General features: G+C 39.8%; 1 protein-coding gene across 1 annotated transcript in view; it reads right to left on the bottom strand.

The window, feature by feature from the left end:
• Positions 1-667: 667 nt before the first annotated feature.
• The window catches only part of crk (v-crk avian sarcoma virus CT10 oncogene homolog), a 36,156-nt gene continuing 17,113 nt past the window's right edge, over positions 668-19,710 (bottom strand). The window contains exon 3 of the mRNA XM_034167780.1: positions 668-6,247. Coding sequence (XP_034023671.1) covers positions 6,110-6,247 — 138 coding nt within the window. The 3' untranslated portion in view covers positions 668-6,109. The remainder of the gene's footprint in view (positions 6,248-19,710) is intronic.

The following is a 19,710-nucleotide window of genomic DNA, read 5'->3' as shown; positions in this document are numbered from 1 at the left end:
AACATTGGTCATCTCTGCTATGCACAAGATGTTGCTTTTTGGCACTTGGTTTCCAACTGATAACTGGAAGCTAGAGAAACCGGTATAAAATTGGAACCGCCATCCAATTTTTGTGGTGTCAGTGAGTCCATAACAGAAAAATGAGTGATTGTGGCATTTTTGATTGATATATAATGTAAAATATACATTAAATGGGGTTTTCAATGTTAAATGACGACAAAATCTGTACTCTGGATCAGATCCGCATCAATATTTGTCAGTTGATAAAGGATACCATCCTACATAACACTCAAATAAAGAAATTTGAACTTTTTTGACAGTTATGAATTTTTGAAAATTCATTCAATGTTAAAAGATGTTTCCTGTTTTTGACCATGAAAATTTAATCAGTTCTTGCCTATCAGGATATGAACCTTAAATAAAAATTCATAATATATGAAAATTTGTGGGCTCCAGACTGTTCACAAACAGGGGTGAAAACATAACCTCCTCCAACTTAATTAGCAGAGGTTAAAATTGTAGGACCATCTTAAACATTGATAGTACACATTTGTCTCCACAGCTAGATTTTTTTTTTTTGTGAAAAATCATAGGTGATGAAATGCTAAATACCAGTTTTCTCCATGCAACACATTTTTACAAGCAAATAAAAAGCAAAGCCAAACAATGAATTTGTCTCAGATTTAACTTTATTTACTAGTATATTAACACATTACATGCTACAGAAAAAGTAATTTGTGTTGAAAGAATATAGTGTTATATTAAACTGGCACATTTTCCACTGGCATTTGCCACCTCTTCCTGGTAATCAAAGGAAATAGACTTCATGCAAGTCTGCAAAGAAACAAAAAACAAACCTTGCATCATTGGCAATACAAATTATATAATAATGATTTCTACATCTTAGCACTGCAAATGAAAAGCTTTATTTTGATCATAACAGATGAACAGAAGACTGGGTCAAGAATATGGGCAGGGAACATTAATACTTGTAGGGCCAAGCTTTTTCCAAGACGTCAACCACATTTTTGTCATATATCTTTTAGCAAGGGTTTGTAATATAGACAAACAATGCGAAAACAGGACAGATATTTTAAGCAAAGCTGAATAATCATGAAAATTAATCTATCAGGAGCAACTGTGTGTCATTAAACCCCAAAAAGTATGACATTGATACAAACTAGATGTAAAGGCAGTGAGCACATTTTAGTAAACAAAAACAAATTTAATCTAAAAACTATGGATAAAATGCATTTCAAGAGTACTTTGCTTTGTTACAGCACCATCAAAAGATGACAGTATACTGAGCATAAATTAACCACTGTGATAAGAGACGGCTGAATTGAGGCCTCTTGAAGTATTTGCTGTTTTTGTATGAGCCTGCTAGATGGCAGTCGGGGTGGGGGTGGTGGCTCAAACCACAATGTATTTCAGTTTTCTCTGAGCCCTTTTTTTTTTTTTTTTTGAAAAACTGCATCTAGTAGGCTCAGAAAGAAAAAAAAAAACACTTACGAGGTCACATTTGGCTATCATGATTCGCGAAGCCTTTAGAAGCAACAGCAAGTTCTCAAAGATCTATTTCAAAGTGGACAGGGTTCATTCATAGAAAAGATCTCAACTGCCCAGTATAGCACCACTGTCTCGATCATTTCCAAATTGCATTACCAGGGAGGACGATGATTGTCAGATGTCAACAAGTGACTGAATCTCTACAGAAAACCTCTTAGAAAAAGACTAATATGGGTGACACCAGTGTCTTGGTAATGACCCCCCCCAAAAGACAAAAAACAAAAAGCACAGCGGATACACATACTAGTCTAATTTTAATGGCGTTGTTTTAAATGTCTTTAAAAAGTGAAAGGTTAGTGAGGGAAGCCACCAAGATACCATGACAACTATGAAACTGTCTCATGGTCCGTGACTTACACGAGAGTCTGTTTCAGCAGAGTTATGGTTTGGGGCACAATGTAAACACCTCTTGTGAAGTATGAACAACAAGCCAACATCGAGGCACAACAGAAGTTCATCGCAGGTGCTACACCTCCTCCAAATAACCCTCTCAGCTTAGGAGAACCTGTCATCATAATTGTTCGTGAACTCACTGAATCAATGCCATGCACATCCTCGCCAGCCATTGTTTACATGGCTTTGAAATGCCGGAACTCTACTGGCGCCATGGTGCATTCTGGGACGCACAGGGGGATTATGGGAAATGTTAAAGCAGCGAATTACACAACTTCATGCTGGAGTGGATGGAACACATGATATTCTTAAAAATAAGACAAGACATTTCAGCCAAATTGCCAGAAGGCACATGGCAGACTCAAATCTAGACTGGATGTTTTCTCGTGGCTGGTGATGCAAGACAAACTTGCCATGTGCAGTTTCCCCAATCAGAGCCAGGAGGTGAATTATTCCTTCAAAGACCTTCATGGGTGTCTTGGTGGCATCCTTCAGTCTTTCTTGCACAATCACTGAGTTTTTGAGAACTGCCTACAGTTTGTATTTCATAATGATATCAGACACATTCAATATCTTGGAAAAGTTGTATCCTTCCCCGTACTTATTTAAAAACTGTGAAAGTGTTTGGGTTGTTATACTAAAGGGTGTCTATATTTATGTATTCAATTACTATGACTGATATTTTTACTTAACTTATATCTTCTTGTGGAGATTGGTTTCCTATGCAAGTTTAAAGGGGATCACTTAAAAGAATTAGAGAAACTATATTTAAAAAGGTTTAAAGAAATAAAAACATGTAAATGCTCATTGGTTTGTAGGCTTTCTATAATCATAGTATGGAAATAGTAACTAGATAAGACTGAAAGAAAAAATAAGCTTTAAGGAAGCACTGCCAAAACAGGAAATAAAGATTTTTAAAGAATAAATCACTGCAACAAGGATTAAAAAGAAAGCGCAGGTACCTAATTAAGTTTTTGCCGCAAACATGTAGTAAGATGGTATATTCAGCAAGCTGAATGGAGATCGCTAAAACAAGGAGGCAGCACTAACACAGTGGGATATCCTACATTCAGTTTTTTAATGTACGCTGGAATCAGAATGAGGACGCATGTGGCCTTGTGGGCACTGGGGTGAACATATGTGGTCCTCCAAATCAGTTTATACATTTTGCACAGTCTTCCCTCAACATGCAGTAGTACAAAATGAACATTGAAAGTGTTTTCATGGAGAACATTAGCCATCAAGAAACAAAACTACAGAGATAACAAAAACAGTATTTTAGCATGTAATGATAACCACATACTACATCATTTCATAACATTATGCTCTTTTGCTTCGTACAAAAGACTACTTGGTGGCACGTTGCTGTAGTTGATGGAGGGAAGGAGCCAGGCTGCACAAAAGGGTGAATGTAGTGTCTTAATCTCCACCATGACACCAGTCTGACATTCTCAGGTTCATTACTAGGGTTCTGGGCAGCAGCTATGGCCATGTGGTGTTGATCTCAATGCTGGTCTTCATTTGGTTCAGCGTTCATCATTTTATGTCTGGGTGGGGAAGATGTTTGAGAAACAGCTTTGCACCTCTTGGTGAAGTTGCCTCTCTGCTTTGTCTCTAACCATAAAACACCACAGCAGGCTCAATGCCGTCCCACCTCAATGCTTCGATTATCTGTGTACTGACACGCGGGTTACCACAACAACATGCTGCATTCATGTCCGGCATGCAAACTGCAGATCAGACCTTTACAGTAACAAAGTCTGTTTGGCTCCTAGTAACCACAATGTGACCTGGGAACAGAGGCAGGTCTGAAATTCATTCAGGCTAATCTTAGATGGTCTTGTCCAGTAACTACTGTCTCTGGTCTGTGACACCATGTCTAATACTAGAGTGGAACTGAGCAGATTTGTTAAAGCTACAGTGTGTCGGATTTAGAGGTGTTTAAAATCAGGAATTGAATACAGAACTTATAACTAAGGCTACAGCAGAATACTCCTACTGACTTACTATGCAGTTGACAAGAAGCAGTATGTCAATCTGTAGGATGTCTGAATACTCAGTAGCCATTTAGTAGTTGTGAATGGGACCCGGATGATCTACTACTGCCACAGTGTGGAAACAGACTACACTAAGCTAACCCATGAGTCAAGCTGGAGTGCAGTATCCAAAGAACAGCTTCTTGGGAAAACTCAAACATAGTAGACATACATTGATGAAAAGGGTAGCAACAGCTGAGGGGACATGGCATTGTACAGATATATACTAGGAAGTCTGCTGTTGTAAAACAAATGGTCAGGGAATATATGAGTATGCACATATGCGGAATCTGTAAACATCTGTGTCAACAAACAGAGACGATAATGGTGGTGTAGTGCATCTACAATGTGTCCTATTACCTTCTTTAGTTCTACTACCTACTATAGTTACTGTTGGGTTGTTTGTTTCCCAGCTAATATTAGTACATACTTAGTATTTGGATTTATTAGTGTATAATTACCTGCAACAACAAACCAATGTCTTCTCATAAGCTCCTCACGGAGGCCATCATGTTGATACACTAACCCAAAAGAGACGGCATGTACCTTTCGCAACACTGATCAAAGGCAAGAAAAAAAAAAGAAAAAAGAAAAGAGGAATCAGTGTTTCATCTCCTATACACAGGTTAACAGGTTTGATTTCATTTTTGGAAACTAGTGTTACACATATTGCTCATCTCAATAGAAGACAAGGGAGCATCAGTCTCCACAGCCAAAGAAGTGAAAACGTGAAAGGAAACAAAATTGTGCCTGGCAATGGCATAATCTGTAACCTCTCCACTAGATGACACTAAATCCTACACGCTAGCTTTAAATTAGCTGTAATCACGTGGTGCATTATAACCATTACACAGTGTTTTTGAGTTGACAGTGTTAACTATGTGTAGTGCAGACATAAATAATTTGAAAATTTATTTTTATTTTAGTGCATCAATTTGCTGTCAATGCTGGCGTTTCCTCCATTTTGAGGCTGTTGGGGTAAATGGCTGTTACCACAGGATACTACATACCTGCTATCAATGTCTTTATAGGGACATGTTGAGAACATGGTTTATTGTAGTTTTCAGGATGCAAATATCACAACGTTAGTTGTGAATGTCAGAACAAGATCACCTTTTAAACCAGTTATTCTCATTACAAGTGCACCAAAGCTAATATTCAGTTGAGATACTGCTGTGTGACATTTTGCGTGAGTTGCGGTAACAAGACAAGGAGGGAAGAGAGACATTTAAATTAAACAAAGAGGAGAGAAGAGAGATGTTCAAATTAAACAAAGACAAGAATCAACCCTACTGCAATGTTTGAGCTGCAAAACTGTCAAGAGGGGCAGTTTAAAGTAGCTTTAACAAAATGAACAGTCTTAACCGGAGCGCACATCTTTTTGTTGTCGGAGATGAGCCGAAAAGCACGATTCGCGACTGAGATTTCTGGAGAGTAACAGCTGAAGACAACAGTGTTAGCTGCAGGCGTTAACACCACAGTACTGAAACTCAACCCAGTTTGATGCTTTGAAGAGGGGACCCCCCCCCCAAAAAAGTTAGTCAATGCATTTTATGGCAATTGTAATTTCTGCACATATACTAGATTACTTTAAGTTCATACTCGCGACCCCAGGTACTCAAATACCTGACATGAATGCAGCATGAGTGGCCCCAGAGAGGTGTAACCACGGCAACAGCTGGGGGAGAACTACATTATCTACTGAATTCAACACAGGAAAAATAGTTAAAAACTCTGACAATACGTATTCTGAGGCGTGAGTGAGTGGATGTGGATATGCAAAAACATAAGGTGTTTTGCCAAATCCATGGAACAGGAGACTTAGTTCAGCTAAGTAACATCTTCCATGTTCCACTATAGATTATATGACCCATTTGCGGGGACGTCAGAGAGCAGGCGTTGAAGGAGAGTGTCATGATTACAGAGAGGAAAGGGGTGTGAGGCTTCTGTGCATTACAAGGGTCCATTAAAGGCCGGTTTTGTTCTCAGCGATTCTCTTTAAATGAACTTTGTGCAGATAAGACTGGGAACAGACATTGGGTGTGGGTAATGCTGTGAAACGGGAGGGAGGGACTAATACTAGTGTCCAGGTTCTGTCGGACTGCTCGGTCTCAGCTGAGGTCGTCCTCGGTGTTATGCTGGTCCAGCAGTTTGACATGTGTGAAGGGAAAGTGGCCACGTTTGCCTTTGCATTCACCCTCCCACTGGCCATTCACGTTGATTTTGGTCACTTTCACCATGTCGCCAACCTGAGACAGAAGGGAGAGAAAATGTGAGTCAATGGTGTACAGCAACAGCAAAAAAGACCAAATGAGAAATTTTGTAATTTCTTCATTTTCATAATTGAATTGTAATAATTATCAGGGGTGGGTGCACAGTACTGCAAAAATACTGACATTAGTAAGTCCCTTCGGCTGCTCCCTTGTTTGCACTTGGGGTCGCCACAGCAAATCCAAGGTGGATCTGCATGTTGAATTGGCACAAGTTTTACGCAGGATGCCCTTCCTGACGCAACTCCACATTACATGGAGAAATGTGGCAGGGGTGGGATTTGAACCCGGAACCTTCTGAACTGAAACCAAGCGCATTAACCACTTGGCCACCACCCCTACTGCAAAATACTGACATTACAGTATGAAAATCAAAAACAGGATTTTTCCCCAGATAACATACGCGTAAATCATTCAATTGGGAAAGAGTGAATCATTCTTGAATGATTAGGGTGATTTCTGCAGGTCAATCCATCTGCATGATAAGTGAAAATAATTCAAAGTTGATGACCTTTTACTCTACAGGACCCACGCAACAAAGTCCCTGGTTTTCCCCAACATCATCTGTTCTGTACCAGACATCCTTCAACACAACAATGTAATTTGTAATGCAACTGTATCTTGGATTTTGTTGTTGGTCCATTAAGCAGTAGCGTTTCTTTCATAGGCAGATACAAAGCAAAGAAAAGATGCACTCTGTCCATTCTGACCTTTCACAATAAAAGTCAAACATACTCAACTCAAAAAAACCAGACAAATTGACACAATGATTAAGGAAAGATGAAAAACCGGTGGACGGAGGAGTAATGAGGAGTATGACTGTTTGAAAACTGGTGAAAATTCTAATGACAGAACGTGTCCCCATTTCTGAAGGTGGCAGCTCACTGCACGTTGTGCATGTGCACACAGAGCACACGCATGCAGCTGAACGTGTTCACACATTTTTATTATCACAGTCAAACATCTGTCATTTTAAATGCTCCATCAATGTTTTAACAAAGCTATTCAATCACAAACTGGGAAGCATTTATGCTGCATTCTGTTCATCAAAGTACAGAGAAAGCAGTTTTAATCTGTGTATTTGATATTTATGTTAGTGTGAGGTTGACATCCCCCCCCCCAACCCATACTATGTAATTAGGTTTCATCTGCTGTTTTTGGGAGCTGGCGGTGGGTCAGGATTCAGTCATCATAAAACACTTTGCAAACCTCAACACCAGACAAGATCTCTCATTTCGACAATCCATGGAAGTAACCCTGCCTTCCACCAGAGAGCAGCAGAAGTTATGAAGAGTATGGGGGAAACTGCATTCTCATCCCTGAAAAAGAAGAAACCACCCATACAGCACCAAAGTCCTTGTTTGTGGAAGGCGGGGACTGTATACTGCAGGATGTCGCCCAGGTCTAGACTTGATTCAACTCATGCGGGTGAGCACTTGAAACACTGATTCAACAAGGATGAATGCCTTGTGCTGCTCTTGAAGGAACTTGGAAAGCGCTGCATTGTCAGGTATCATTCCTGTCAATGATCATATTATGAGGCTCAATCTCGGGTACTGTCTGGGTCTCCTCTCTACGCTCGCGGGCTGGTGTCTCTGTGATGGAGATGTTTTACTTCCAGCTTCACTCAGTGATTGATAGCTGTCCCAGATGTGACACCCCACTGACTTCAATGCAACCACTGGTACTGATAGGGTTGGCTACAAGGATCCTTTGAGTCCTCATGAATCTGGCAATGTTGGTTAAAATGATGAGCCAGCACACAGGTGCCTCAGTACTGAGGAACCCTGCAACTGCAAAAGGCCAAGAGGATGCACATGTCTCACTTGGCTGTGGCAGATAGACGGTTATTCTCGCAAGGTGGTGTTGGGCCAGTTGTCAGCCTGGGCGGTGGTCAACCAGGACCAAAGGCATTTCTGTAGTGTGGTTGATGCAGCAACATGTGGCTTTCCTATCTCTATGGCTATCTCCTAACTCCATGGGTTTCCCAAACTAGTGTTCTTGTTTAGATTGTGGTCCACCTCTGAATTATTTAAATAAGAGCAGTTTTTGTGTTTTGCAAGTGTTACTTTTATAAAAGGGCAACAGAGAACATGAATGTAAATTTTAACCGTACTCTTACAAATGGTGATAACGTGACTTATTAATTACAGAGTATTAAAGGGGACATACTGTGCTTCTTTTAAGCTTCAAATAGCTAGGGTTTCATATTAAAACATCCACAAAGTCACATAATTCAATGATTATTCTGGGCATGTCAGTACTGAGAGACAACCTTTAGCTCTGTGCCACATAGACATGTGGCCGATAACCGGTTTCACGGTACTGCGACATGAAAAAGCCACAGTATCAAAACCACTAAAATTTTCCGTTACTGTCTCTACGGTATGAGCAGGTTATGAGAATTATTGACAGGCAGAGCAGAGGCAGCTACTGCCACCCTTCCCCCTGGCACGCACTTCTGTCTCTGTTTACAAACAGGCAGGTAACGTTAGCTAGCTCTGCATCATGGTTGAAGGAGGCGAAGCCTGCACTGAACTTTTCCCTCCGTCTAAAAGGACCAAGTCAGCCTTTTCATTTTATTTTCTGCAGAATAGCCCTTCAAGCCAAAAACGGTGGCAACAAAGCACCGTGGCTATGGTCTGTGTTGGATGCGGAGCGATTCAAAATACCTGCAAAGGATTACATGGAAGGAGTAAACTTTATCCCATCTTTGAAACTACTGAGAAGTACAAACGGTGGACTCGGGTCGTGCTTGTGGTTTACCAAATTTCTCCCTCAAACATGTCAAGAAGGACAAATACATCTATTCCAAGCACTTTGTTGGTGAAGCTGGGCCAAGTATTGAGCATCCGGAGTTCCGGACCTTATTCCAGCCAAGTTTCTCCTTAAGCAAGTAAGTCATGTTTCCCAAGGGGCAGATGCTACATGTCTAAAAGAGTGACTATTATTTTGGTATTTTCTCTTAAGTTATCAGTGGTATAGTGCTCATAGCGGTAGACGTATCAATTAGTGCACCTGAATCACGCGCGCTTCATATACAAATAGCCATAATGTTGTTAAAGCACATTTTAAAATGAGACATAATACCGTGAAACCGTGGACATGGAGTACGGCTACTGGTATGGCCAGCAGCAAGTCCTTTCCATTTAAACCAACAGACACAAACAGTTAAATTCTTTGAGATCTACTCGTTGGTTTTTTGTTTTGGACCAGTCACCTCATGGTCTGTGGTGTATCTTTTGGCTACTACCTTTAATATTTTTAAAAGCCAGTACTCTCCATTAGCTTGCTGGAAAACTAACTGAAACGTGAAATTGAGGAGCAGCTAATAGATTACATACCTATGCTCGAGACACAACCAGCCCTTCAACCATATTTAACCGAAATGATTCATCACCCCCAGTTGAAACAACAGACTTGTTCACAAGGTTTGTCATTTTAAAGTGCGTATCACAAGTAAATAAAATGTCAAATGTGCTGATGATTCTAAATAAATAAAGAATTATGAAAATACTGATATATTGCTTTTTATTTTTGGTGCCATGTGCCCTGAGAAATTAACAGGGATTAAAGTGATGAAAAATGAAAAAAGTTGAAACCCAAAATTACTAGGGGGACATGCCACCCCCCAGAAAAGTTTTGAATTCTAGAAGCTCCGAGATGCAATCTGGGGCTATTCCAGACACAGTGTAGTGAGTGAGTGAAATCAGCGACACCACTTTCACTAAGTCTTATCAAGACTTATGTGATGATGTTTTGTTTTTTCTGAATACACCGCAGGTTACCAAAAGGCAGAGATGGACACAAAATAGAAGAATTTTATTTGATAGCCAAATTAAAGCCATATTACATCTGGAGAGAAAAAACAACCCAGATTGACTGTGTGTACTGGTGTAAGTACTAAGAAAGGTGGAGTGACCTTCAGGCAGCGAATATTCAGCGAATATTCAGCACCTGAGGTTGTGTCACTTTTATAGCTCTGAATCTGTGTCCATTTTACAGACAGTGTATGGCTAATTTGATTTTTATCACCTGCATCAGGACTCACAACTTAAAGAGTTGAAAGTATGAAAGTAATGATTTATAATCTAGTATTTAATTTTTTTTAAAAAGTACTGATTGGAGTGCAATATGCCCTTTAACTGGACAGTATCTCAAAATAAAATACTTTCTTTCTTGGCCCTGGTCCCACTCCTCCACCAATTTGAGTGAAAATTTGATTAAAAAACAAAAAAGAATCTTGCTAAACCACCGACAAACACATATGACATACCGCCTTGGCAAAAAAAATAATCATTTTAATTTAATTTTTAAAAGTTCTTCCCCACCAATGGACAATTTCTATGTAACATTCTTATTGTAGTTGACCTGGACATGGTGAGGAGTGGCTGATGTGTGTGACTGAACCTGAGTAAACAAGGACTAACGGACAGTTCCAAAGTTCAGGCCTACAAGGTAAAGATTTGAAACCAGCCAGGGGTTCACGCTCACATTTTACACTCAGCCACTCATCCAAGTCAGAGATATGGAGTTGATAAGATGTGGCCACTTACAACATTCATCCTTGTAAAATGTGTAAATAGCAGTATTTATAAGACAGCAGGTAACTCAATCATCTTTGTACCAAGGGTCTTTTATACTGTTTGCAGATAGTCTGATTTTTTTCATGCTTCGTAAAGATACACACCGCATGCTTCACCTAAAGTTTGTTTTATCAATGGGTATATTTTAGCTCAGAGCAATGACTGCACCAGTGTATTTACCAAGATGACTGTTGGCTGCTGTTTAGTGCTGGAAGATGCAACAAAAATATAAATCAGATTTAAGTTTTAAAACCATTCATGGAAGATAATTCTTTCATCTACTATACTCCCACACTGTATGGAGGGCTGGGCTATAGAGACCAAAAAACATGTACTCATATTTTCAGGTTAAACGGTCATATACGTTGGTATTTTATATGAAATGGGCCAATTCAGTTTGAACCCAGAGCTATACAAAAAAGAGTAATCCAGGTTTTGAGTATATTTCTTATTGTTAAATGGGAAACAAGGTACCAGTAGATTCAGTAGATTCTCACAAATCCAACAAGACCAAGCATTCATGATATGCACACTCTTAAGGCTATGAAATTGGGCTATTAGTAAAAAGAAGTAGAAAAGGGGGTGTTCACAATAATAGTAGCATCTGCTGTTGATGCTACAAACTCAAAACGATTATGTTCAAACTGCTTTTTTAGCAATCCTGTGAATAACTAAACTAGTATTTAGTTGTATGAGGTCTGTTAGAAAAGTATCTGACCTTTTTAGTTTTTGCAAAAACCATATGGATTTGAATCACGTGTGATTGCATCAGCCAAGCTTGAACCTTCGTGCGCATGCGTGAGTTTTTTCACGCCTGTCGGTTGCGTCATTCGCCTGTGAGCACGCTTTGTGGGAGGAGTGGTCCAGCCCCCTCGGCGGATTTTATTGTCAGGAAAATGGCTGAGCGACTGACGCTTTGCTGCATCAAAATTTTTTCAGAAACTGTGACAGACAGCCAGGTGGAAACCATTCGGAAAATTCAGATGGCTTTCGGTGATGATCGTATGGGCATCACACAGATTAAGGAGCATTACGACCGGATTAAAGACGGCCCACAGCGGTTGAGGGTGTGCCGCGCTTTGACCGGCCCATCGACAGGCTGAAATGACCAGATCATTTCCAAAGTGAAGGCTGTGTTGATCCGGGACGTCGTCTGACTATCAGAGAAATGGCAAGAGAGGTGGACATAGCACTTTTTCGGCACATTACACTGTTACAGCAGATTTTGTAATGAAAGATGTGCGGCGGAATTCACGCGTCAGGACGGAGCCGCGTAATGGCGCAGAACAAAAAGCACCTCCGTGTTGGAAGTCTCACGAGACATGCCCAGCTCTTCCACCATTCGGAAGAGTTAGACGGCTTTGGGTGGCTTTTTAGTCGAGTGAGTATCCGAGAAATTGTCAAAGATCTGGGCATGTCACATGTCCTGTGAGACCAACATGGAGGTGCTTTCGTTCCGCGCCATTAGCGGCTCTGTGGCGAATTCCTCCGCTCCTGTTTTCATGACAAAATCTCCTTTAACAGTGGAATGTGCCGGAAAAGTGCTGATGTCCACCTTTTCTGCCATTTTTCTGGTAGTCAGACGATGTCCCGGATCAACACAGCATTCAGTGGTCGTTTCAGCCTGTCGATCGCCGCTCGGAGCGCCCTGTCTTTAAACTGGCTGTAACACTCCTTAATCTGTGTGATGCCCATAAAATCGTCCCTGAAAGCCATCTAAATTTTCCGAATGGTGTCCACCTGGCTGTCTATCACAGTTTCTGGAAAAATTTGATGCAGCGCTGCTCCAGCAGTTCAGACATTTTCCTCACAATGAAAATCCGATGAGGGGGAGGACCAGTGCTCACTCAAAGCCTGCTCACAGGCGAATGACGCAACCGACAGGCGTGGAAAAAAACTCACGCATGCGCACGAAGGTTCAAGCTTGGCTGATACAATCACACGTGATTCAAATCCATATGGTTTTTGCAAAAAATAAAACAGTCGGATACTTTTGTAACAGACCTCGTATAACCACAGTTTTTCATGATTTCTTCACATCTGTGAAGCATTAACTTTGTTGGTTTGGAACCAAGACTTTGTTAGTTTACGAGTGTGTTTGGGGTCATTGTCTTGTTGAAACACCCATTTCAAGGGCATGTCCTCTTCAGCATAAGGCAACATGACCTCTTCAAGTATTTTGACATATCCAAACTGATCCATGATACCTGGTATGCGATATATAGGTCCAACACCATAGTAGGAGAAACATGCCCATATCATGATGCTTGCACCACCATGCTTCACTGTCTTCACTGTGACTTGAATTCAGAGTTTGGGGGTCGTCTCACAAATTGTCTGCGGCCCTTGGACCCAAAAAGAACAATTTTACTCTCATCAGCCCACAAAATATTCCTCCATTTCTCTTTAGGCCAGTTGATGTGTTCTTTGGCAAATTGTGACCTCTTCTGCATGTCTTTTATTTAACAGAGGGACTTTGTGGGGGATTCTTGCAAATAAATTAGCTTCACACAGGCATCTTCTAACTGTCACAGCACTTACAGGTAACTCCAGACTGTCTTTGATCATCCTGGAGCTGATCAATGGGTGAGCCTTTGCCATTCTGGTTATTCTTCTATCCATTTTGATGGTTGTTTCGTTTCTTCCACGTGTCTGTTTTTTTTTGTCCATTTTAAAGCATTGGAGATCACTGTAGATGAACAGCCTATAAGTTTCTGCACCTGCGTATACGTTTTCCCCTCTCCAATCAACTTTTTAATCAAACTACGCTGTTCTTCTGAACAATGTCTTGAACGTCCCATTTTCCTCAGGCTTTCAAAGAGAAAAGCATGTTCAACAGGTGCTGGCTTCATCCGTAAATAGGGGACACCGGATTGACACCTGTTTGTTCCACAAAATTGACGAACTCACTGACTGAATGCCACACTACTATTATTGTGAACACCCCTTTTCTACTTTTTTTTTTTTTTTTTACTAACAGCCCAATTTCATAGCCTTAACAGTGTGCATATCATGAATGCTTGGTCTTGTTGGATTTGTGAGAATCTACTGAATCTACTGTTACCTTGTTTCCCATGTAACAATAAGAAATATACAACCCCTGGCAATAATTATGGAATCACTGGCCTCTGAGGATGTTCATTCAGTTGTTTAATTTTGTACAAAAAAAGCAGATCACAGACATGACACAAAACTCAAGTCATTTCAAATGGCAACTTTCTGACTTTAAGAAACACTATAAGAAAACAAGAAAAAAAATTGTGGCAGTCAATAACGGTTACTTTTTTAGACAAAGCAGAGGGAAAAAAAAATATGGACTCACTCAATTCTGAGGAAAAAATTATGGAATCACCCTGTAAATTTTCATCCCCAAAACTAACACCTGCATCAAATCAGATCTGCTCGTTAGTCTGCATCTAAAAAGGAGTGATCACACCTTGGAGAGCTGTTGCACCAAGTGGACTGACATGAATCATGGCTCCAACACGAGAGATGTCAATTGAAACAAAGGAGAGGATTATCAAACTCTTAAAAGAGGGTAAATCATCACGCAATGTTGCAAAAGATGTTGGTTGTTCACAGACAGCTGTGTCTAAACTCTGGACAAAACACAAACAACATGGGAAAGTTGTTAAAGGCAAACATACTGGTAGACCAAGGAAGACATCAAAGCGTCAAGACAGAAAACTTAAAGCAATATGTCTCAGAAATCGAAAATGCACAACAAAACAAATGAGGAACGAATGGGAGGAAACTGGAGTCAACATCTGTGACCGAACTGTAAGAAACCGCTTAAAGGAAATGGGATTTACATACAGAAAAGCTAAACGAAAGCCATCATTAACACCTAAACAGAAAAAAACAAGGTTACAATGGGCTAAGGAAAAGCAATCGTGGACTGTGGATGACTGGATGAAAGTCATATTCAGTGATGAATCTCGAATCTGCATTGGGCAAGGTGATGATGCTGGAACTTTTGTTTGGTGCCGTTCCAATGAGATTTATAAAGATGACTGCCTGAAGAGAACATGTAAATTTCCACAGTCATTGATGATATGGGGCTGCATGTCAGGTAAAGGCACTGGGGAGATGGCTGTCATTACATCATCAATAAATGCACAAGTTTATGTTGATATTTTGGACACTTTTCTTATCCCATCAATTGAAAGGATGTTTGGGGATGATGAAATCATTTTTCAAGATGATAATGCATCTTGCCATAGAACAAAAACTGTGAAAACATTCCTTGCAAAAAGACACATAGGGTCAATGTCATGGCCTGCAAATAGTCCGGATCTTAATCCAATTGAAAATCTTTGGTGGAAGTTGAAGAAAATGGTCCATGACAAGGCTCCAAACTGCAAAGCTGATCTGGCAACAGCAATCAGAGAAAGTTGGAGCCAGATTGATGAAGAGTACTGTTTGTCACTCATTAAGTCCATGCCTCAGAGACTGCAAGCTGTTATAAAAGCCAGAGGTGGTGCAACAAAATACTAGTGATGTGTTGGAGCGTTCTTTTGTTTTTCATGATTCCATAATTTTTTCCTCAGAATTGAGTGATTCCATATTTTTTTTCCCTCTGCTTGGTCTAAAAAAGTAACCGTTACTGACTGCCACAATTTTTTTTTCCTGATTTCTTATAGTGTTTCTTAAACCCAGAAAGCTGCCATTTGAAATGACTTTAGTTTTGTGTCATGTCTGTGATCTGCTTTTTTTTCTACAAAATTAAACAACTGAATGAACATCCTCTGAGGCTGGTGATTCCATAATTTTTGCCAGGGGTTGTAGAAAGGGAGCGGGGTTGAGCCAGTAAAAGAGGTACCCGTCTGCTTCCTATGAACTACGATGCAATTTGGTGCGATATTATGCGATTCAACATGATGCAAAGAAATTATACCAAAAATTTAAAGATAAAATAAGAAGCTGCAATTCAGTATGGTACTATGCTCTTCTTCTTCTACTAGAGGCAGAGAATTTGTTTTAATCCTGAAAAGCAGCAAATTTCCTTCAGTAAAACGTCACTCAGTGAGTGACTTAAAGTGAGTCACTCACTGACAGAGTACCGCCTTGGCAAAAGTAATTTGAGATACTTTCTTACCAGTTTCAAGAGTTAGGGGGCGCAATGGCATTCTTTCCAAACGACCTGCGTCTTGTCAAGTTTCCCATCTTTTTTTAAAAAAAGCCAAAATACAGTTGTATGCAAAAGTTTGGGCACCCCTGATAATTTTCATGATTTTCCTTTATAAATCATTGGTTGTTTGGATCAGCAATTTCAGTTAAATATATCATATAGCAGACAAAGACAGTGATATTTGAGAAGTGAAATGAAGTTTATAGGATTTACAGAAAGTGTACAATAATTCTTTCAACAAAAGGCAGGTGCATAAATTTGGGCACCCTAACAGAAAAAATACATCAATATTTAGAAGATCCTCCTTTTGCAGAAATAACAGCCTCTAAATGCATCCTATAGCTTCCAGTGAGAGTCTGGATTCTGGTTGAAGTTATTTTGGGCCATTCTTCTTTACAAAACATCTCAGGTTTGTTGGTTACCGAGTATGGGCAGCCCCGCTTAAAATCACACTACAGATTTTCAATAATATTCAGGTTTGGGGACTGAGATGACCATTCCAGAATTTTGTACTTGTTCCTCTGCATGGATGCCTGAGTAGATTTTGAGCAGTATTTAGGGTTGTTGTCTTGTTGAAAGATCCAGCCCCGGCGCAACTTCAACTTTGTCACTGATTCATGAACACTGTTATCAAGAATCTGCGGATATTAACTGGAATCCATGTTACCCTCAACTTCAGCAAGATTCCCAGTACCTGCACTGACCACACAGGCCCACAGCATGATGGAGCCACCTCCAAATTTTACTGTAGGTAGCAAGTGTTTTTCTTGGAATGCTGTGGTCTTTTTCAGCCATGCATACTGTCCATGTTATGTCCAAATAACTAAATTTTAGTTGCATCAGTCCACACTCTCTACTCAATAGCAGTGCCGCCGTGAGGCGGAGGTCTTGGAAAATAAATGAGCTGAGGGTCAATGAGCTTATCAAACCAATTTTATGTTCCAATAATTAGTGCTAAATGTATTCAAATCAATAAAAATGACAAGGGTGCCCAAATTTATTCACCTGCCTAATTTTGTTTAAATAAGTATTGCACACTTTCTGTAAATACTAGAAACTTCATTTCACTTCTCAAATAGTGTGTTTGTCTGCTATATGATATATTTAACTGAAATTTCTGATCCAGACAACCAATGATTTATAAAGGAAAATCCTGAAAATTATCAGGGGTGCCAAAACTTTTGCATACAACTGTAATTCCAAACACCTGATTGAAATGTTTTAGGTGCGTCAAAATCTCCTACAACTGCTTGTGCCGTTGTTGTGGGCCTCTATTTTGGAATAGATTTCTTGCGGTAGAAATGTGCTTTCAGGCTTGCGTCCGTGGTGCATTCAATGTGCATCAGAAAAAGAGGAGGAAGGGGGAAAAAAAAAAAAAAAAAAAAAAAAAAATCGATGCAAGCACACAGTGACCGAGCCATCGTGATTTCACCCGTCAATTGAATCGATGTACACTGAATTAATCAATACACTCGCATCGTGCGCGTTCATATCTAGATACCGATTCGTATCGATTAATCTCCACATCCCTACTCTGAAGTGATTTACAGTGATCAAAGTCGGCCATGGAAAAAAACCTGAAAATGTTTGGCAAGGGCCAAAGGTACGAAGCCCCTGGCAGGGGGTCTGGGGGGTTCTCCTCCAGAAAAAATTTGAGATCTCACATGCATTCTGGTGCATTTTCAGGTCTACTTACCCACCCAAAAAAAAAAAAAAAACCTCCAAAAAATTACATTTTTTGTTGGGTGAGGTCAATTTTTCCACCGCAGTCTTTTCACGCAACTTGTATTGTGCTACCAGCCTTTAATCCAAAAAACATACATTGTGGTTCAGAAAACTACACTGTAAAAGAAATGACAATTTAAAGAACTCAAAAATAATAATTCTCAGTATAAAATAAAATGGAACAATAGAAGTATTTATGGCACATTGATGTACGCGTATCAACTTGTTCAACCTTTACTTACTTCTGAGTATTCCTAGTTTTGGCAGGAGCTTTGGCGCTATTGTGATCTCTGTTTTCAAATTCTTAGCCACCTTAAAATCCTTACAAATATGTCTTTAATTCAACATTCATTTCTGATTACTGTACAGTTAAAAACTTCTTATATATTAGAAAACTTTATTTTTAGATAAATAAAATGAAAAGGAAAGTGTACATGTAGATTCATTCATTCAGCAAATGTATGTTTCTGATGTGGGCAAGAAATATATTTCTTAAAATATAAAGAAATATGAAACAGCACTGTGCTATTTTCTTTGATTACTTGATGGTTAAAAAAAACTTTAAATAAAAAAAAATAAAAGTTATTTAAAGTTAAGACTTTTTGTAGTTAAGACAGTAACAATTAAAACTGTGCAGCTTCATTTGGTAAAAATAAAAAATAGGTCAAACACTCAGCTCGACAGTGAATGATTCTGCAGCTAAAAAGCTAATTTAGCTGATAAATCTCAGCAAAGCACTAACGTCATGTATTAATTTCACTCATTCACCTCAAATTTTTGTCTGTTGCTCAAATTAATTAACCTTGTGGTTTTGACTCGCAAATGCTTGTCTGAGTGCTAATGGCATTAGCATTTTTAACAGCTGGAAGCGTCACCCGTTAGCTCCACTCACTGTATGAATACTGGAGGGAAAAAAAAAAAAAAAAAAAAAAAAGTAGCTCATGACTTTTAATGTCCACAACAAAGTAAACCGTTAGAAAAACAACAGTGCAGTCCTCAAAAATATGACTTTAGAAACTCTTAAAGCCCAAAACAAATGAACCCTTCTTTGGAAATTGTTGGCTGCTTGCAAACCAACACAGTGCATTACCACCAACAACTGTGTGGGCGTGGAACTGAAATGAACTGAATGGATGGACTCTAACGTATGTTGTCAAAAATAACCTGGAAACGTTCACTACATGAGTAAAAACCCTGATTTCCGGTCAATTCCGGAAAACTTTCATCACTGGATTTACAAGACAAGACGGGGAGGTGATGGTTTCGTGGTTAAGCGTTGGGCTTGAGACCAGGGGATCCTCGGTTCAAATCCCAGCCTGACTGGAAAATCACTAAGGGTCCTTGGCAAGGTCTTTAATCCCCAAGTTGCCCCCTGTGTGTAGTGAGTACCTTGTATGGTAGCACCCTCACATCAGGGAGAATGTGAGGCATTACTTGTAAAGCGCTTTGAGCGTCTGATGTAGATGGAAAAGCGCAATATAAATGCAGTCCATTTATCTTATGGAGATATAGTGTGCACACCCGAGGAACACCAATCAAGTGAAAGCCAACTGCTCGTCACTGCCATTTGCAGCTAATGTGACCATAGCAATTGGGGGGGGGGGGGGGTCAGAACAAGAAGAAGAAACCCATCAAAGACGTTAGGGGTGAAAGTAAGACTAGGTTCTTGGAGGAACGGTGTTCCTCAAAAAAATTTTTTTTTTGCTTGCATGCTTTGTGGGTGTTTTGGTGGCTTTCCTCACTCTTCTCCCTCTTACAAAGTCACTCAGTTTTTGAGAACTGTCTACTTCATGCAGATTTACCATACAGTGCCATACTGTTTGTATTTCTTCGTAATCGATGTAAATAAAGTCCAAGACATATTTAGTGGCAGCTTTACCATCAGAGAGCCTCATCCACAACAACCACAAAAGACTCCAAGCTGTCACTGATGTTAAACGGGACAATACACTGTATTAAGACCAGGGGTATGTAAACTTTTGATCAGGGTCATTTGGGCA

The sequence above is a fragment of the Thalassophryne amazonica genome, chromosome 4 (assembly GCF_902500255.1).
Source record: "Thalassophryne amazonica chromosome 4, fThaAma1.1, whole genome shotgun sequence".
Lineage (NCBI taxonomy): Eukaryota > Metazoa > Chordata > Actinopteri > Batrachoidiformes > Batrachoididae > Thalassophryne > Thalassophryne amazonica.
This window is presented reverse-complemented; position numbering and strand designations above follow the sequence as displayed.